General features: G+C 41.1%; 1 protein-coding gene across 11 annotated transcripts in view; it reads left to right on the top strand.

Annotated features, from left to right (window-relative positions):
- The window catches only part of SH2D4B (SH2 domain containing 4B), a 126,239-nt gene that overhangs the window by 43,930 nt on the left and 67,475 nt on the right, over positions 1–14,834 (top strand). For 3 of the 11 annotated variants that reach the window (XM_065067667.1, XM_065067663.1, XM_065067662.1), the window contains one exon: positions 6,930–7,124. The exons of 3 other annotated variants lie outside the window; for them this stretch is intronic. Coding sequence is in view for 4 of the 8 variants with exons in the window: in XM_065067660.1 (XP_064923732.1) it covers positions 3,043–4,425 (1,383 nt within the window). In the remaining 4 variants the exon portion in view is untranslated. 5 more of the 11 variants (XM_065067660.1, XM_065067659.1, XM_065067658.1 and 2 more) reach the window with 3 other exon arrangements.

Here is a 14,834-nt window from a genome sequence, read left to right as displayed (position 1 = left end):
GTAGAGGGGCTTGTCATCCTGCTGGGAGAGGGGAAAGGTGGAATACCGCAGGGACAGTGTGATCCTCTGTTGCAGTGAGAGGAGGAGAGATGAATTTACTCGAGCTGATCCTCTTTCTCAGGAGGCAGCTATTGGCAGTGGGTAGAAGCTTAGTGCAGGAAGCAGTAGTAGAAATCTGAAATGTAGAAGCTTAGAAGAAAGCTGAAAATAAACAAAAGTGTGAAGAACTACACTGCATGGCACTGCTGGAAAAGAATGAGGAGGTGACTGTCATGACTAAGGATGTGACAAGAGAGAAAGAGGAGAAATACAGCTCTTCTTACTTCATAAGTCCACCATAAAGGATTGATAGGGGAACATCCATATTGTGAAACTTGGATCTGTCATGATTTTGCAAATAGCTCTGAAGATTGTATTTTCTGTCAGGTGAATGGAGCACACACATGAATGCCAAAGCTGCTAAGGCTTGTATTGTGAAAATGAGTCAGCGGGCTTAATCCAGGTTTTGTGGCTTGAAGCTGTGAAGATGATTAGCGTAAAAAGAAGAAAAATCAAGTAAGTGTCAACAATGTCCTGAGCTATTCTTTGTCCCACAATATGTGACAGGAGTGGAGAAAGTCTTAAAAAGGCTATGAATTTAAAAGGAAGGATTTTCAGAATACTTTAGGTATCGCTTTTTAAACCTTTTGAACAGCACCTCAATGTCAAGACATGGAAAGTTCTGAATACGATCTGCAGCAGAAAGCTAGAGGCCTTCTGCAGCAGAGGTTTTGCTCACTTAGGAGATGGACAGCAAGTGAAGCTGAAAATTAAAGGGCTTTAAAAAACAATATGATGCCAAATTATTTGTGGGTTTTTCTACCTGACCCTTGAAAACAAAGAAAAGTATGTTGTCTTATGGTGAGTGAAGTGCTAAACCACAAAAACCCCCCACCAGAAACAAAACCCAAAACAGAAATCATCAAAAGATTGTTGATGCAATTCAAAAAAGCAACTAGCTTTGTCTAGCTGGATTGTTGATCACATCTTTCAAACAAAAGTCTAATGGTCAAAAGTAATCCTATATAGTCTTAATGCAGAATGTGCTCTGCCTTTTGTAAAACTGTAGGATTTTATTGCCAACAAAGATGAGAAGAATAAGAAATTACTTAAATGGCCAACATGCTATGCCCTGAAAGAAAATCACTTGCGTGATGCCATTAAAGCAAGACATTTTATATATAAAGCTGAGTCATTTAAATGATTAAAAATTTTCCTATCGGTGGCCTTCAATTACACAAGTAATCAATTTAGCTGCCATAATGCAGTGTCTAATATGATGTGAAGTTGATATGATGTGACTGCTGCATTATACCTAATGCAGCTAAATTGTGCTGGGGAGTATATTAAAGAAAATTAGCTCTCACATGATACATTTTCATGCACTTACAGTCAGATGGAAAAAGGTAAACTTACTGAGCATCTTCATAAGTTATATATATCTGAGAGAAGAAACTCACATAATTCAAAATGTGATATCTCTTGGGTAGCTTATTGTAATGAATTTCATTGAAAATGTACCAAATGCTGTAGTAATTTCATGTAGCAATTAGGTCACGGAATCCAAAGGTCCCTTGGGCTTTGCAGATACACAAAGCAAATGATTAATATAAAAAAGAATATTCAATTCCTGCTTAAAGATATGTATTCTGTCGTTATGCAGACAGCTGGGTCTTGGAAAAGTGTGTGCTGAGGGGCAGGGGGAGAAGAACAGACTATACCAGTGTTCTTTAGGTAGCTGTCTGTACTTGCAGTTTCATTCTAGGTTAACAGTTTGTTATAAAGATCAGATAGAGGTAAATCAATAAAAGGAAAGGTGTATAGAATCTTAAGAAAAACCTGTCACTCAGGAGATGAAAGGCAACCAGTTTTTCTTTGCAGAGTCATGAATGGCCTCCCTCTGCTCTGGAGACTTCTGCTGAGAAACAGATGGACTGGTGCATTTTGTACTTAAACAGCATAAAGCTGAACTGCAGTGCGCAGCTCAAGCACATGCTGAGTGTGATACACGGAGGTGTAAAATAAGGATCTGACATGAGCAAGGAAGTGTAAATAGGAGAGCAGGGGACGGTGCATTCTGCATATCTTTTTGAACTAAGAAATTCCTTGGAGACTGTTGTCAGTGGGGCCTTTAAATCTGTGTGGAGGCCAGATCCCTACAGGCACCTTGTGAGCTCTAATTGCTTTCTAAGTAGAGTCTCTTCCCTGCCAACCAAGTGCACCCCATTCCTAGCTGAGGGTGGGACCTGAAGAGCTTGATTAGTGTTTTGTAAATAAGAAATACACCAACTGAACTGGACAGCATACTCGGAATGAGAGGATGGTGGAGTGTGAGAGCTTTATTTGAGTTAACTGCAGCGTGTGAGTACTTAGCTGCCTTTTTTCTGCTCCCCCCCTGCAAATTGTCTCTCTACAGCGCTTGGCTTATGGGACACTAGTTGTTTCTTGCAAGCCTGTGTACTGTGTTTTCTCAGATGAGCTCTCTCAAGTAACCCCGACTTTTTTTTTTCTGTTTGGTTTACTTTACTAGCTTTCACTCTCTGTTATTTTAATGGTGGATGTTTCATTCTCCATTTGAAAAATTATGATGGGACTTGCCAGCTCTTTGTATCTTGCTATTGTGAGTATGTTAATAGCAGTAAACATCAAGTATGTAATGTTATGACTCTCACTAACAAGGAGGGTCTGGTTGAAGCGGTAAGGGTTGAGGGCTGCCTCGGTTGCTGTGGCCGTGAGATGGTGGAGTTCAGGATCTCGTATGGCAGGAACAGGATAGCAAGCAGAATTGCAACCCTGGACTTCAGCAGGGCAAACTTTGGCCTTTTCAGGCAACAGCTAGGGGAAATGCCATGGGCAAGGCTGCTTGAAAGTAAAGGGGCCCAAGGTAGTTGATTAGTGTTCAGGGACTCTTTCTACCAGGCACAAGATCAGAGCATCCTGACATGTAGGAAGTCAAGGAAGGGAACCAGGAGACCTGTGTGGTTAAACAGGGAACTGCTGGGTATGCTCAAGTGGAAGAGGAGAGTTTATAGATCATGGAAGGAGGGGCTGGCCACTTGGGGAGAATATAGGGCTGTTGTCAGAGGGTGTAGGGAGGCAACTGGGAAAGCTAAGGCCTTAGAATTAAACCTGGCGAGAGAGGTCAAGGACAACAGAAAGAGCTTTTTGCAACACATGGCAGATAAAACTAACACCAGAGGCAATGTAGGCCCACTGATGAACAAGGTGGGTTCCTTGGTGATGGAAGATACAGAGAAGGCAGATTTACCAAATGCCTTCTTTGTCTCTGTCTACTATGCTGGAGACTGTCCTGAGGAGCCTCGTACCGCTGAGGCCCCAGAGGAAGTCAGGAAAATGGAAGAGTCTGCCTCAGTTGATGAGGCCTGGGTTAGGGAGCAATTAGGCAATCTGGACATCCATAAATCCATGAGTCTGGATGGGATGCACCTGCAGGTGCTGAGAGAGCTGGCTGAGGTCATTGCTGGACTGCTCTCCATCATCTTTGCCAAGTCGTGGGTAACAGGAGAGGTGCCTGAGGACTGGGGGAAAGCAAATGTCACTCCAGTCTTCAAAAATGGCAAGAAGGAGGACCCAGGTAACTATAGACCGGTCAGCCTCACCTCCATCCCTGGGAAAGTGATGGAACAACTTATCCTTGGTGCCATCTCAAGGCATATCAGGGATAAGAGGGTCATCAGGGGCAGTCAACATGGCTTCACCAAGGGGAAGTCATGCTTTACCAACCTCATTGATTTTTATGAGGACATAATGAGGTGGATAGATGATGGCAGAGCGGTGGATGTGGTCTACCTTGACTTCAGTAAAGCATTTAACAGAGTCTCCCACAGCATCCTTACAGCTAAACTGAGGGAGTGGGCTCTGGATGACCGAGTAGTGAGGTGGACTGCGAACTGGCTGAAGGAAAGAAGCCAGAGAGTCGTGGTTAATGGGGCGGAGTCTAGTAGGAGGCCAGTATCTAGTGGAGTGCCTCAGGGGTCAGTACTGGGGCCTGCATTATTCAATAGATTCATCAATGATTTGGACAAGGGAATAGAGTGTACTATCAGCAAGTTTGCTGATGACACCAAGCTGGGAGGAGTGGCTGTCACACTAGAAGGCTGTGCTGCCATCCAGCGGGATCTTGGTAAGCTGGAGAGTTGGGTGGGAAAAAAATTAATGAAATACAACAAGGAGAAGTGTAGAGTCTTGCATCTGGGCAGGAACAACCCCAGGTTCCAGTATAAGTTGGGGAATGACCTATTAGAGAGCAGCATAGGGGAAAAGGACCTGGGGGTCCTGGTGGACAGCAGGATGACCATGAGCCAGCACTGTGCCCTTGTGGCCAAGAAGGCCAATGGTGCCATCTCAAGGCATGGAGTGTATTAGAAGGGGGGGGGGGTCAGTAGGTCAAGAGAGGTTCTCCTTCCCCTCTATTCTGCCCTGGCGAGACCACATCTGGAATATTGTGGGCCCCTCAGTTCCAGAAGGACAGGGAACTGCTGGAGAGAGTCCAGCGCAGGGCACCAAAGATGATTAAGGGAGTGGAGCATCTCCCTTATGAGGAAAGGCTGAGGGAGCTGGGGCTCTTTAGTTTGGAGAAGAGGAGACTGAGGGGTGACCTTATTGATGTCTACAAATATATAAGGGGTGAGTGACACGAGGATGGAGGCAGGCTCTTCTCGGTGACAAGCAATGGTAGGACAAGGGGTAATGGGTTCCAACTGGAACACAAGAGGTTCCACTTAAATTTGAGAAGAAACTTCTCAGTGAGGGTAACAGAGGAACAGGCTGCCCATGGGGGTTGTAGAATCTCCTTCTCTGGAGACATTCAAAACCCACCTGGACATGTTCCTGTGCGACCTCACCTAGGCATTCCTGCTCCAGCAGGGGGATTGGACTAGATGATCTTTTGAGGTGTCTTCCAATTCCTAACATTCTGTGATTCTAGTTTGGGTTCCATCCATGTCTATTACTATAGAGGTATTAAAATTAAAACAAGTCTAAACCGCAAGTTGACAAAATTGTAATAACCAAAGACCTTTGTAGTGTAGGTCAGAATTTCAAATATCTGCTATCAACTTGAAGAAAAATTGGAGTGCTGCCCTTTCTACCCAGCTTTCCTAATCTCTGCTAAATTGTGCTGAACCATGAACACATTACAGGCTCCAATGTAACGTGTGTACAACAGCTGTAGCACAAAGGGATAGACCTAAAGTAATCTTTCTGGGTAGGATTGCCACACCACCAGGCAAAAATAATTACTGATGTGACTTCTTCTGCAGGGCAAGTAGTGTTGCAGAGTACAGAATCAACCTTGGGAGAGTGGCGTGATGACAGATCACTCTGTTGTCTGCAGCCCTGGACTTCAAATACTACTTTATCTGGATTAGTTCCCAAACCTTTTCTTTCCCGATCATCAGGGCTCTCTGTGTTTGGGATTGCCTAAATTCTGTAGGGGGCTGAGTAACAGATTTGAATTTGTGGGGGGGTGCAGAGAGAAGCTATCTGATGAGACTCCTGCTACTATAAATAATCATTGCACCATTAAAATCCCAAGTTAGTATTACCTTACTTACAGCTATGTGACTGCCAGTATGATAAGACATTTTTTCTCACTAATTGGTTTGTAGATCTTCTGCTGCAATTAATTTCTTTTAGATGATGTTTTAGTCCACATCATTGCTGTTTTGTTCTACAGACCTCAAGGTGTGTGTGGTTTAGTGTGGTGTGTGGTTTTTTTGTTGTGTTTGTTTTTTTTTTTTGTTTTGTTCGTTGTGTTGTTGTTGTTGTTGTTGTTTTTTGATTGTTATTATGATAGCAGCACCTTGTAGAAATATCAGTCAAATATCAGTCTTGAACCAGTGTAGAGAAGATGACAAACAGGCAAATCAGTCCATGCTCCAAAACACTTCATAATTTGATTTATGGACACTAGCCATGTATGGATAAGGAAGGTCTGGAAAAACATACCCTCGTTCTTGCTCTATGTGATGCCTTGTAATGGAGTTGGAGCTTCAGGGAAATTATAGTTCTGGTTCAGCTGCAGATCATGCTGCTGAGGAGCTTTTAGCCCTTAGAGGGAGCTACAGACTTAACTATGGAAATGGAGGAAAAGCAGGCAAGTTTTGTTGCATCCATCTGTGATAGAGAAGGGGGGGAGGGAATGGTTCTCAATTGTTTGAGGTTTTTTTTAGTTTTTAGTTGACAACAATATGCAAACCAGACACAAGACTGGTTTGTTGTGTGAGTGCCCTAGTTAGTGTATTTGCTTTTCTAGTGACACATTTATAGGGTTTAGATGGCCTCAAAAAAAGGTTAATTTAACTTTTCCCCTTTCCTATTGCTGTCTCCCTTCTGCACCATTCACTTCTAGATTCTGCTGTTCTCCTTTTGATGCTGACACAGCAGGACTTGAAAAATTCAGATACTGTACACTGGTTCATTTTAAAAAATGAAAAATATTAAAAAAGACACAAGCAGGAAAATTAGTTAAGGCTACAGAGTCTGGAAAACATATGATTGCCACATTTTCTGTTTACTGTTTCTTTCTTAATAGTATTCCTTCCTTTATGGAGAGAGGTACATTACCTGCCTCTCTTTCCTTGTAGGTTGTAGCAGAATACTTTTATGTAAATTACATGACTAAAGTAGGTTATATGGGTGTGTTGTAAAATCCAAATGAAAATGCTGTTCTACTGGCTCAGCATTTATCAGCATTGCCAGTGAGCTATTCAGTTCAGGGAGTGGAGGATGCACATGCTCAGGGGAAAATGGATGAGAAGATTTGCAAGGCTTGGCTGGTTAAGCACTTCCCTTTTTCTTAAGAATGAAATGCAATGAAAATATTTTTCTGTGCCTTTTCCTCTCCCTCCCTCCTCCTTCCCCTGCAGGTGGATTCTAGCGGCACTGCTGAGGACTGCTTAGCCAGGAAGATGCCATACCAGAGATGGGGCAGAGTGTGTCTAGTTCCAGAAGATGCTGTTGAAGATTTAAGGAAATCGCAGATTTAAATTTTAAACAGCTCTGAGCTCCTTGCAGAGACTGATACTAATTAAAGCATCAAGTTGTGTGGCAGTTATCATAAGGTAATTTTGTGTATAGGCTGCTGAGGTGTTTTTCTGTGATGATTTTGGCTTAGTTTGGACTGTTGAGCTGGGGTAACCAAGGTGGAAGAGAAATGGAGGGGTCATTGTCCTTCTAAACTATTGAAAACACTTCCCAGAAAGGCTGGAAAGATGATGAATGGCCACAATCACTTACTTCACATTTCCCTGCTCTTCTGAGTCATTAATTCATCCATATCTTAATCAGGTCTGGGAAAGGAAGACAGTGAATTTTTATTTTGCATTAGAGAGGGTTTTTTTGTGTTTTGTCCGAGTTATCTCCTGTTTCTCAGCTTTCTAATTCTGGGTTGGCTGGAACTGTAAAACTCGTCCCTTACAAAATATGAGCTAATCCTTGAAGTAGCAAGACTTTTTAACGTAGGTTAAGCTTTTCTTTGCCTTTTGAGTTTTGGACCTCATAGATTTTTCTCCAAATTTGCTGATAAGTTTAGGAGGGTTCATGATAACTTCTTCATCATAATTCAGACTGTTCATTTGGAATATTTATGGAAAGGTGAACTGTGATGAGAATCAGTGTCTACTGGGTTAAAAATACAGTCTTGGATTTGCATAGGATAGTGCTGGAAACATTTCATATACAGAGAACAGGTTCACTGGGATAACCCAGAGAGAGGCAGCCTGCTTATCTCTTTAACAGGACTGTGTCTTCAATGAAAAGAAAAATAGTTTTCTTGTAGACTGATGCTTCCTCTCCCTCTAACAGGATATGTTTAGAATTGGAAATTCTCTTCTCAGTTATGCAACAAAATCTGTGACCTCTTGTCTTTAACTATAGCTGCAAGTGTTTCCTTTGAATTCTTAGTTCAGACGTCTCTTGTATCAGAATCTGTTAATTTTTACCTGTTAATTCTGGAGATCATCCATCACCGAGGAATTGGGTGTTTAGTTTCTCTTAGTCCATCTTCCCCTTGCAGTGCATGTTTGGGGTTATTCTGCCTGTATCAGAGAGGTGATTTAATTGTTTTCTAATAGTTCTTCACAAGTACTTCTTCAGACAGGAGAAACGTGAGTCTGAAAGGATTTGTGTCACATGCAGAAAAGATTTGAGGTGCTGCAATGTTTAGTGACAACACTTCATTGTATGAGCTATATGTTGCTCCTTAGCACTTCTATACTGATGGGGGTATATGGAAGGTGAACCTGCTGTCAAATGCTTTCATGTCCTGCAAAGTGCTCAGCATAGGTGGGTTGGGTGTTGCCAGCTCCTGATGGAGAAGCTTTAGCTCCTGATGAAGCCAACAGGCTAGGCCTAGTTTTGGTTGAATACCTCATTAGCCCAAAATATCCAAAGCTTGTATCGTTGGAATGTCTTTTCTAACAAGTGGAATATCAGACAGTTTCTCAAGCACGCCTGATATTTAGTTATATGACTGAAGTTCTATGCGTCTTTGAGATCTGCAACTAAGTAACCATCTCTCTCCTTCCATTCACTCCCTTCCCAAATTGTTATTAAATCAAATGCTAATTAGTAAGGGAAAGGAAGAAAAAAATCTCACACAAATTAATTGATCATTTGATTACCATTCTCAGATATTTTTGGTGAATAATCTTCAGGCAATAGGTTGTTCATGAAGCGTTCATTTCATCTCATCTCCTTGCTCTTGCTATTTTTGTTGCATGATTGCTCATTGAACATTACCAGTAGTTGCCTGGAAATTTGTTGTTTTGCTGTCTTGTATCTTGTATCTCCAGCCTAGGCTACTTCTGCAGCTAAATGCACTTCAGAAATGGTGGTTCTTGTCATGCTTAAATGCACATAATCCCTGATGAAGAGTTTGTTCTTTGCACTGTGATAGCTTCTGATCAGGGTTTTATTTCTGCTCTGTGAAGTCAAGTAAAATAAAGTAAGAAAGATGACAAATGAATAGAACAGCAAAACTGCTTGCCCTGAAGCCTTTGCAAAGGCGAGTCTTTTTCAATTAGTGCCAAAACGTGGAACCACAGCTCTAATAGAATTGAATGCAAGCAAAGAAACAAAGGCCAGACTCCTCAGACTCTCCTGCTTCTGCACCTGAACAAGTAAAATAGAAGAAAGAAGCAGTAAAAGTCTGTCTTACCCTAGGTTTTTTTTCTTGTTGAGCTCTATTTCTTAAAAAATTTAAGCATTTTATTTTAGGAGATGAAATTTGTACATAAGAGAGATCCTGAACTGCAGAGCAGAGTGCATGTGAACTGAACTCTTTAAAGCCCAAAGATGATGGATTCTGAAATCCTGTTTCAGCTGAAGGCTTCATTCAAGTACAATCTTTGGATTCATACTTCTAGGTGATGTAGTGTCCTCTCTGGAATTTTGATTTAGATCAGGTGTATTTCCTGCCTAAATGAAGATTATAGTATTTTGCTTACTTCAAGAGTGTTCCATGAATAGATGCATTAACACTAAAAGTTTTTGAGTATGAGGATCATGGAAGTCCTGTGAGAGTTTGACAGATACTCATCTATAAAGCAGGTTTCTTGCGAGGAAATACAGATCTGCTTTTGCTCTTCATTCTTGTGTAAATGTCCTGCAGTGGGATGCGGTTCATCCTGCAAACGTGATCTGTGTTTTGTTATGACTCCGGGTGGCCACATCTTGGCTCTTCTCAGAAGGTGGTCCCCTTCCCTCAAAGTGCCACTGTTCCGTGGAGGAGCTGGGCCCTTGTTCAGTGAAAGCTCTGGAATCCAGAGGGCTTGCTGTTTGGTTCTTGGTGTGTTGTGGGTTTCTTTTTTTTTTTACATAATTATGTGGCTGCTGGCCCTTGTGCTGAAATAATATTATTTTTCTGCTTTTGGTAAAACTCTGTTAAATAGTGAAAAGCTGCAGTTTGCTTAGAGAGCAACATTGTAACTTTCTCCAGTCACAAAGTGGAAAATGAGTTAACAGCAGGACTTGCATAGGCTGCATGAACTGCTGAGAACTTGCTCTTGTTTAATTAATATTAATTTACTATTTATAAAGTGATAACAAGATTCTTGTGGGTTTTGTTACATCTGCTTTTAATCTTAAAGATATTTTAATCAGTTTGCTGCATGACAATATTTGTCAACAGCAGGTAAATAGGGCCTCTAATATGACCTATCCTGTTGAGCTTAGTTGACAGGCTAGACTGGGAAATAATATGCAAACTTGTTCCTCCTCCCTTATCAGAAGAGATCAGTTCCCAAAGTGACATGGATATTGTTGGTGTAGGTGATACCTTTAACCATGACATCATTTCGAACCCCTGGGCCGTGCTTACACCCTTGGCAGTGTGTTGCTGCTCAAGGGAACCACTTGAGCTGAAAGTCTGAAACTTTCTCTACATTGAATTTCCTTCTGCTCAAGGGAGCAAAGCTGAAGTGTTCCATCAAGAATTCTGTATTTTTACCAGCTTGCAATCAGGAGCACCGAAGTGACTGTTTTATTTCCTGGCCTTTTCATTTTTTTTTTTTTTTTTTTTTTTCCTTATGCTTGTCTGTACCTCCCCCTTTTCACTTGACACCTGCCCTCACCTTTGGAGGATGAGATAAGCAGAGAACTCCATCCCTGTAAGAGACGAGTGGAATATGCCTGCACGAAGAGAGCAAGAATCAAACCTCTCCTGGGCAGGCAGGCGTGGGAGAGCCCCTTTGCAAGTTGCTTTCCGGAGTGCCATCCGTGGGGTTTTCTCACTGTAGTGAGTATAATTGGAAGCAGGTGTTGGAGTTTGGTTTTTTTTGAGTCACCATGTTGCAGCAAATTTTGCGTGATATGTATATTGACCCTGAGCTCCTGGCAGAGCTGAACGAAGAGCAAAAGCAGATCTTGTTTTACAAAATGAGAGAAGAGCAGCTGAGGCGCTGGAAGGAGAGGGAAGAAAAAACACGAGTGGAGGAGGCCATACTGAGAAAGACAGCGAGGCGCAAACAGAGTAAGATTTGGATATTTAAGAGCTGGGAATGGTGGGCATGGAACTGGCTGTGATGCAGCATGCAGATTACAAGGAAGAGTGCCAGTTGTCCCCCTGGGCTGGGGCAGCAAAAGTAGCATGTTCCTGCTCCTTGTCTCTCATGGCTGGTTCTTTCTCCAGGGGAATGGTTTAGTGTGAGAGTAAGTGGAATAATTTTGAAGTGTCTCTTTCAGTCGGGAGTCACTGTTCCTGCTCTCTCAGTGGTACTGGATGTACCATGACCAAGTTTCCCCTTCATTCCTAAGGCTCTTTTCTTCACCTACCATCCCCATCTTTGCCCTTCAGTCAGGCAAAAGGCAGTATGGCCTGTGCTGTTGAGTTTTCATTTCCACATGTCTGGTCTTGGGTCCAAGTGGTTTGAAATAAACAGAAATACTTATTTCCTTGCTTTCCTCTCTGAACAAGTGGCTTCCAACTCTTTCCCTATTCACAGGATGAAGTTAGGCTGATGCAAGATAGGAAATATTTTAATCTGGGAAATGTAATTGCAGTGATTCCTCACTCAACAAGGAAATGTCACAGTGATACATCAAACACCCCTTTCCCCTTGAAATCCTAAAGATCACATCCTATCTTTAAATCTGAATATTCAAAATTTCTAATAATTTTGGGTGGCTGATTTTGAGAGAGTGCTATTATACCTATGTGACTCTGCAGTCAGTGTTTGAAGTGTTGCTCTTCTCAGCACACCCATGGAAGAAAGCTTTGCTTGGAGCACCTCAACTCAGACTGTTGGATTCAGTTGTCAAACTTCTTAAAAATATTTAGATCCTCTCAACACTAAGAAGTGCCTGTTAGATGATTCAAAGAATGTTCTTAAAGAAATGCTTCATAGCAAAACTAGTTTCCAAGACTCACTTGAAGCAAAGGCCTTGATGAAATGACACTAGAGGAAGTTACAATGGTAGAATATGGTAATAATCCCTTCTTAAACTATGTGATTTCCCCCGTCTCCCCCTCCCAAAGCTTCAGCATCAACATTTTCTGGACCTTGAAGCTACTTAGTTTTCAGTTTCCATGTATATTTTGGTGATTTTTCTCAACATTCTCCCCCTGCTACACATCACAGAATATGGAATATTTTTATTCCTGTTTAAAATTAGTGTCTACCAGGAAATTTAGAGCTACTGTTACATGCCCTTCATTGCTGTGAAACTGAGGGATTTGAGCAGTTCCATCTGCAAGGTTTTGGTTTTGGCTCTCTATTGCATGACAGGGACTTTATATTTGTGGTATTTTGTTGAAGCCAAGAATTACTCTGGCTTTATAGAGATCTTTGTAGCCTGACGTACAGTAGGAAATAGAGGTGAGACTTTAATATCTCTAACGTTGTGCCGGGTTTCTGAAATTTTCTACTTGAAAGAAAAATGTATATGTTTTTTTGTGAATATGACGTAGTATTTTCATAAAATAATGTTACTATTTTGATAATAATTACATTTATAGGACTGCCTTTTGACATCTATTTTCTTCCTAGTTTGAATAGCTACATATGAAAACTTTGCCCCACCTCTGTGGGATGGCATATCGTGGGATAGAACAAAAGGAATTAATGACAGTGGGTACTTCTGTAAATAAAATTGCTCCAAAAAGTTCTTGGGCTTGATCGGAGTCTTATACCTCAATTGGTACAATTCTCTGTCAATTCAATATCTTACCAGCAGTGGTACGTGCGAACCTAGCCACATAGCAAGAGGGGTGGATTTTTTGAAACAGAGGAATGATTGTGAACGCAGTTTAGGTTTTACACAGTGACCTGGGGATGAAGAGTTCTTGTGCAAGGTTTGGATATGTTGTATTACAGAAATCACAAGTTCAGAGTTGGGGAGGAAAAAAGTGGTATACGCAGATCAGATTGTCCTTGTGCTAAAAATCATCAGTGGGTTTAGGGAATGCTCATCGGTGTCATCATTTCTTCATTGCTTGGAAACTAACTAGCAAAGGCCCCAAATCTACAGTGATTTTTGTAGAAGCGCCACTAAATGCAGATTGTCCGTAAACATCCTATTGAGTACTATGAAATTTGCTTCTTAAAAACAAGACCATGTCCAAACCATGAAATAAGATGTAAGTTGTTGAGAGTGAAATAGTGTAACAGTCTGTGTAATTAGTCTTATTCTTAATTTCTAAAGAAAACAATATTAGTCACCTTTAGTACATGTTAAAATGTTCCTTCTTTTCCATTGGGACTGTTTGGTTTCATGTGTCTTGAGGAAAGGTTAAAACTGAAATTTGTATCAGAACAAATGTTAATGAAATTCTTTCACTTCAGGGGTGAATGAAATGTTTTTAGGTTATTCAACAGTTTTAATTTCCTTTCTTTTTTAAAAACACAGATATATGTCTAAAAAGGAGCCGCATATAAGCATCACTTCAGAATTAAATATTTCCTTTAGAAGAAACTGAATAAACTGTTCCCATGGTTTAGCTATTTGTACCTAGCCTACGTTTGTGTTTTGCCTAAAGATATTAATAGAATTTGTATTATTTGGGTCTTGCCAAAACTGCAGTGTTTAGTGAACTTATTCAAGGTAAAAAAAAGTATTTGTAGCTTTAATTAAAGCATGATTTCTGGCTTGTACTGGAAATAGCTTCACAATTCAGTTGAATTCTTGGAGGTCTGTCTCCAGTTCATTTACAAATTACTCCTGGGCAGAACTTTCACAAACACATTTTCATTATAATAAAACAGGTTGCCTTTTCTTACTGTGTTATAATCACTATGGGAAGTCTCCTCAAAATTTCAAGTTCCCTTTGGGATTTGCTGAAAATTAACCAACAGGCAGCTTTGCAATTTGCAAAGCAACATATTTATTTGATTAGGCAGGAGCCCTTTAACCAGTATAGCTGAGTTGGGAGTAAGTGAAGGACCCTGCCAATTGGGATTTTGACACTGATGCAGTATCCGGGGCTGTCAGCATACCTAAAATGACATCTCAAACACTGTTGAGCTTGAGGTAGCTGAAGGATGGCCATGGGGGAGAGAGAGGAGGCAATGCTGGTCTGCCGCTGCTTATCCTGACATTAATTGTGAACTGCAGCTCATGATGTTCAGAGAGGAGCTGTTTGTAAACACTCCTATTTACCTATCCTTAGCAAGAGCAGCTGGGAGAAAATTAGGTAGGCTTATCACAGCATGGCTAGAAAAGAATTTCTTATCGAAATAGTATTTTTGTTGGAAAATCATTAGAGAATACATGAAGCTGTTTGGAAGCGAGTATTTCAAATATCACAAGTGGATGGTTGGAGGATATATCACTGTCGTGTGTGAAGGCCAGTGAGTGGGCGTGTGTTTTAGTGTGTGTATGAAGGATAAGCGTGTGTACATGTGGTGCCTTTTTTTCTGTGTTTTTGAACTCAGAAGTGTATTCTTCAGTTATACTAAGGCCTCCATGCACTCTGGTAATGCATAGGTAAGATTTTATCTCCTGCAGAGATACACTTCTGGTAGTATTCATTGTCTCTTTCTTGACTTAATATGAGTCTAACCAGAGACATCAGACTTAAATATTTCTGAAAAATCGGGCTCTGTGTCATCTTGAATTCCACAGAGCACTGTCCTTTTGTTCCAATCTGGATACAACTGAAAAAGTAACTGGAGAACACTAGTGAGAACATTAGAATAATTTCTCTTAGGGAACTGAGCCAACTAATCTTGAAGTTATTGGAAAAGTTTTAATGGAACATTCACAATGTGCATAGCAGCTTGTGATATGCTGCAGTTTTGTTAGTACGGCATACCTTGGGGCCAGAATTCATGCTC

This window comes from Columba livia, chromosome 6 (genome assembly GCF_036013475.1).
Source record: "Columba livia isolate bColLiv1 breed racing homer chromosome 6, bColLiv1.pat.W.v2, whole genome shotgun sequence".
Lineage (NCBI taxonomy): Eukaryota > Metazoa > Chordata > Aves > Columbiformes > Columbidae > Columba > Columba livia.
Note: the sequence above shows the minus strand (reverse complement) of the source record. Positions and strands in the feature narration are given on the sequence as shown.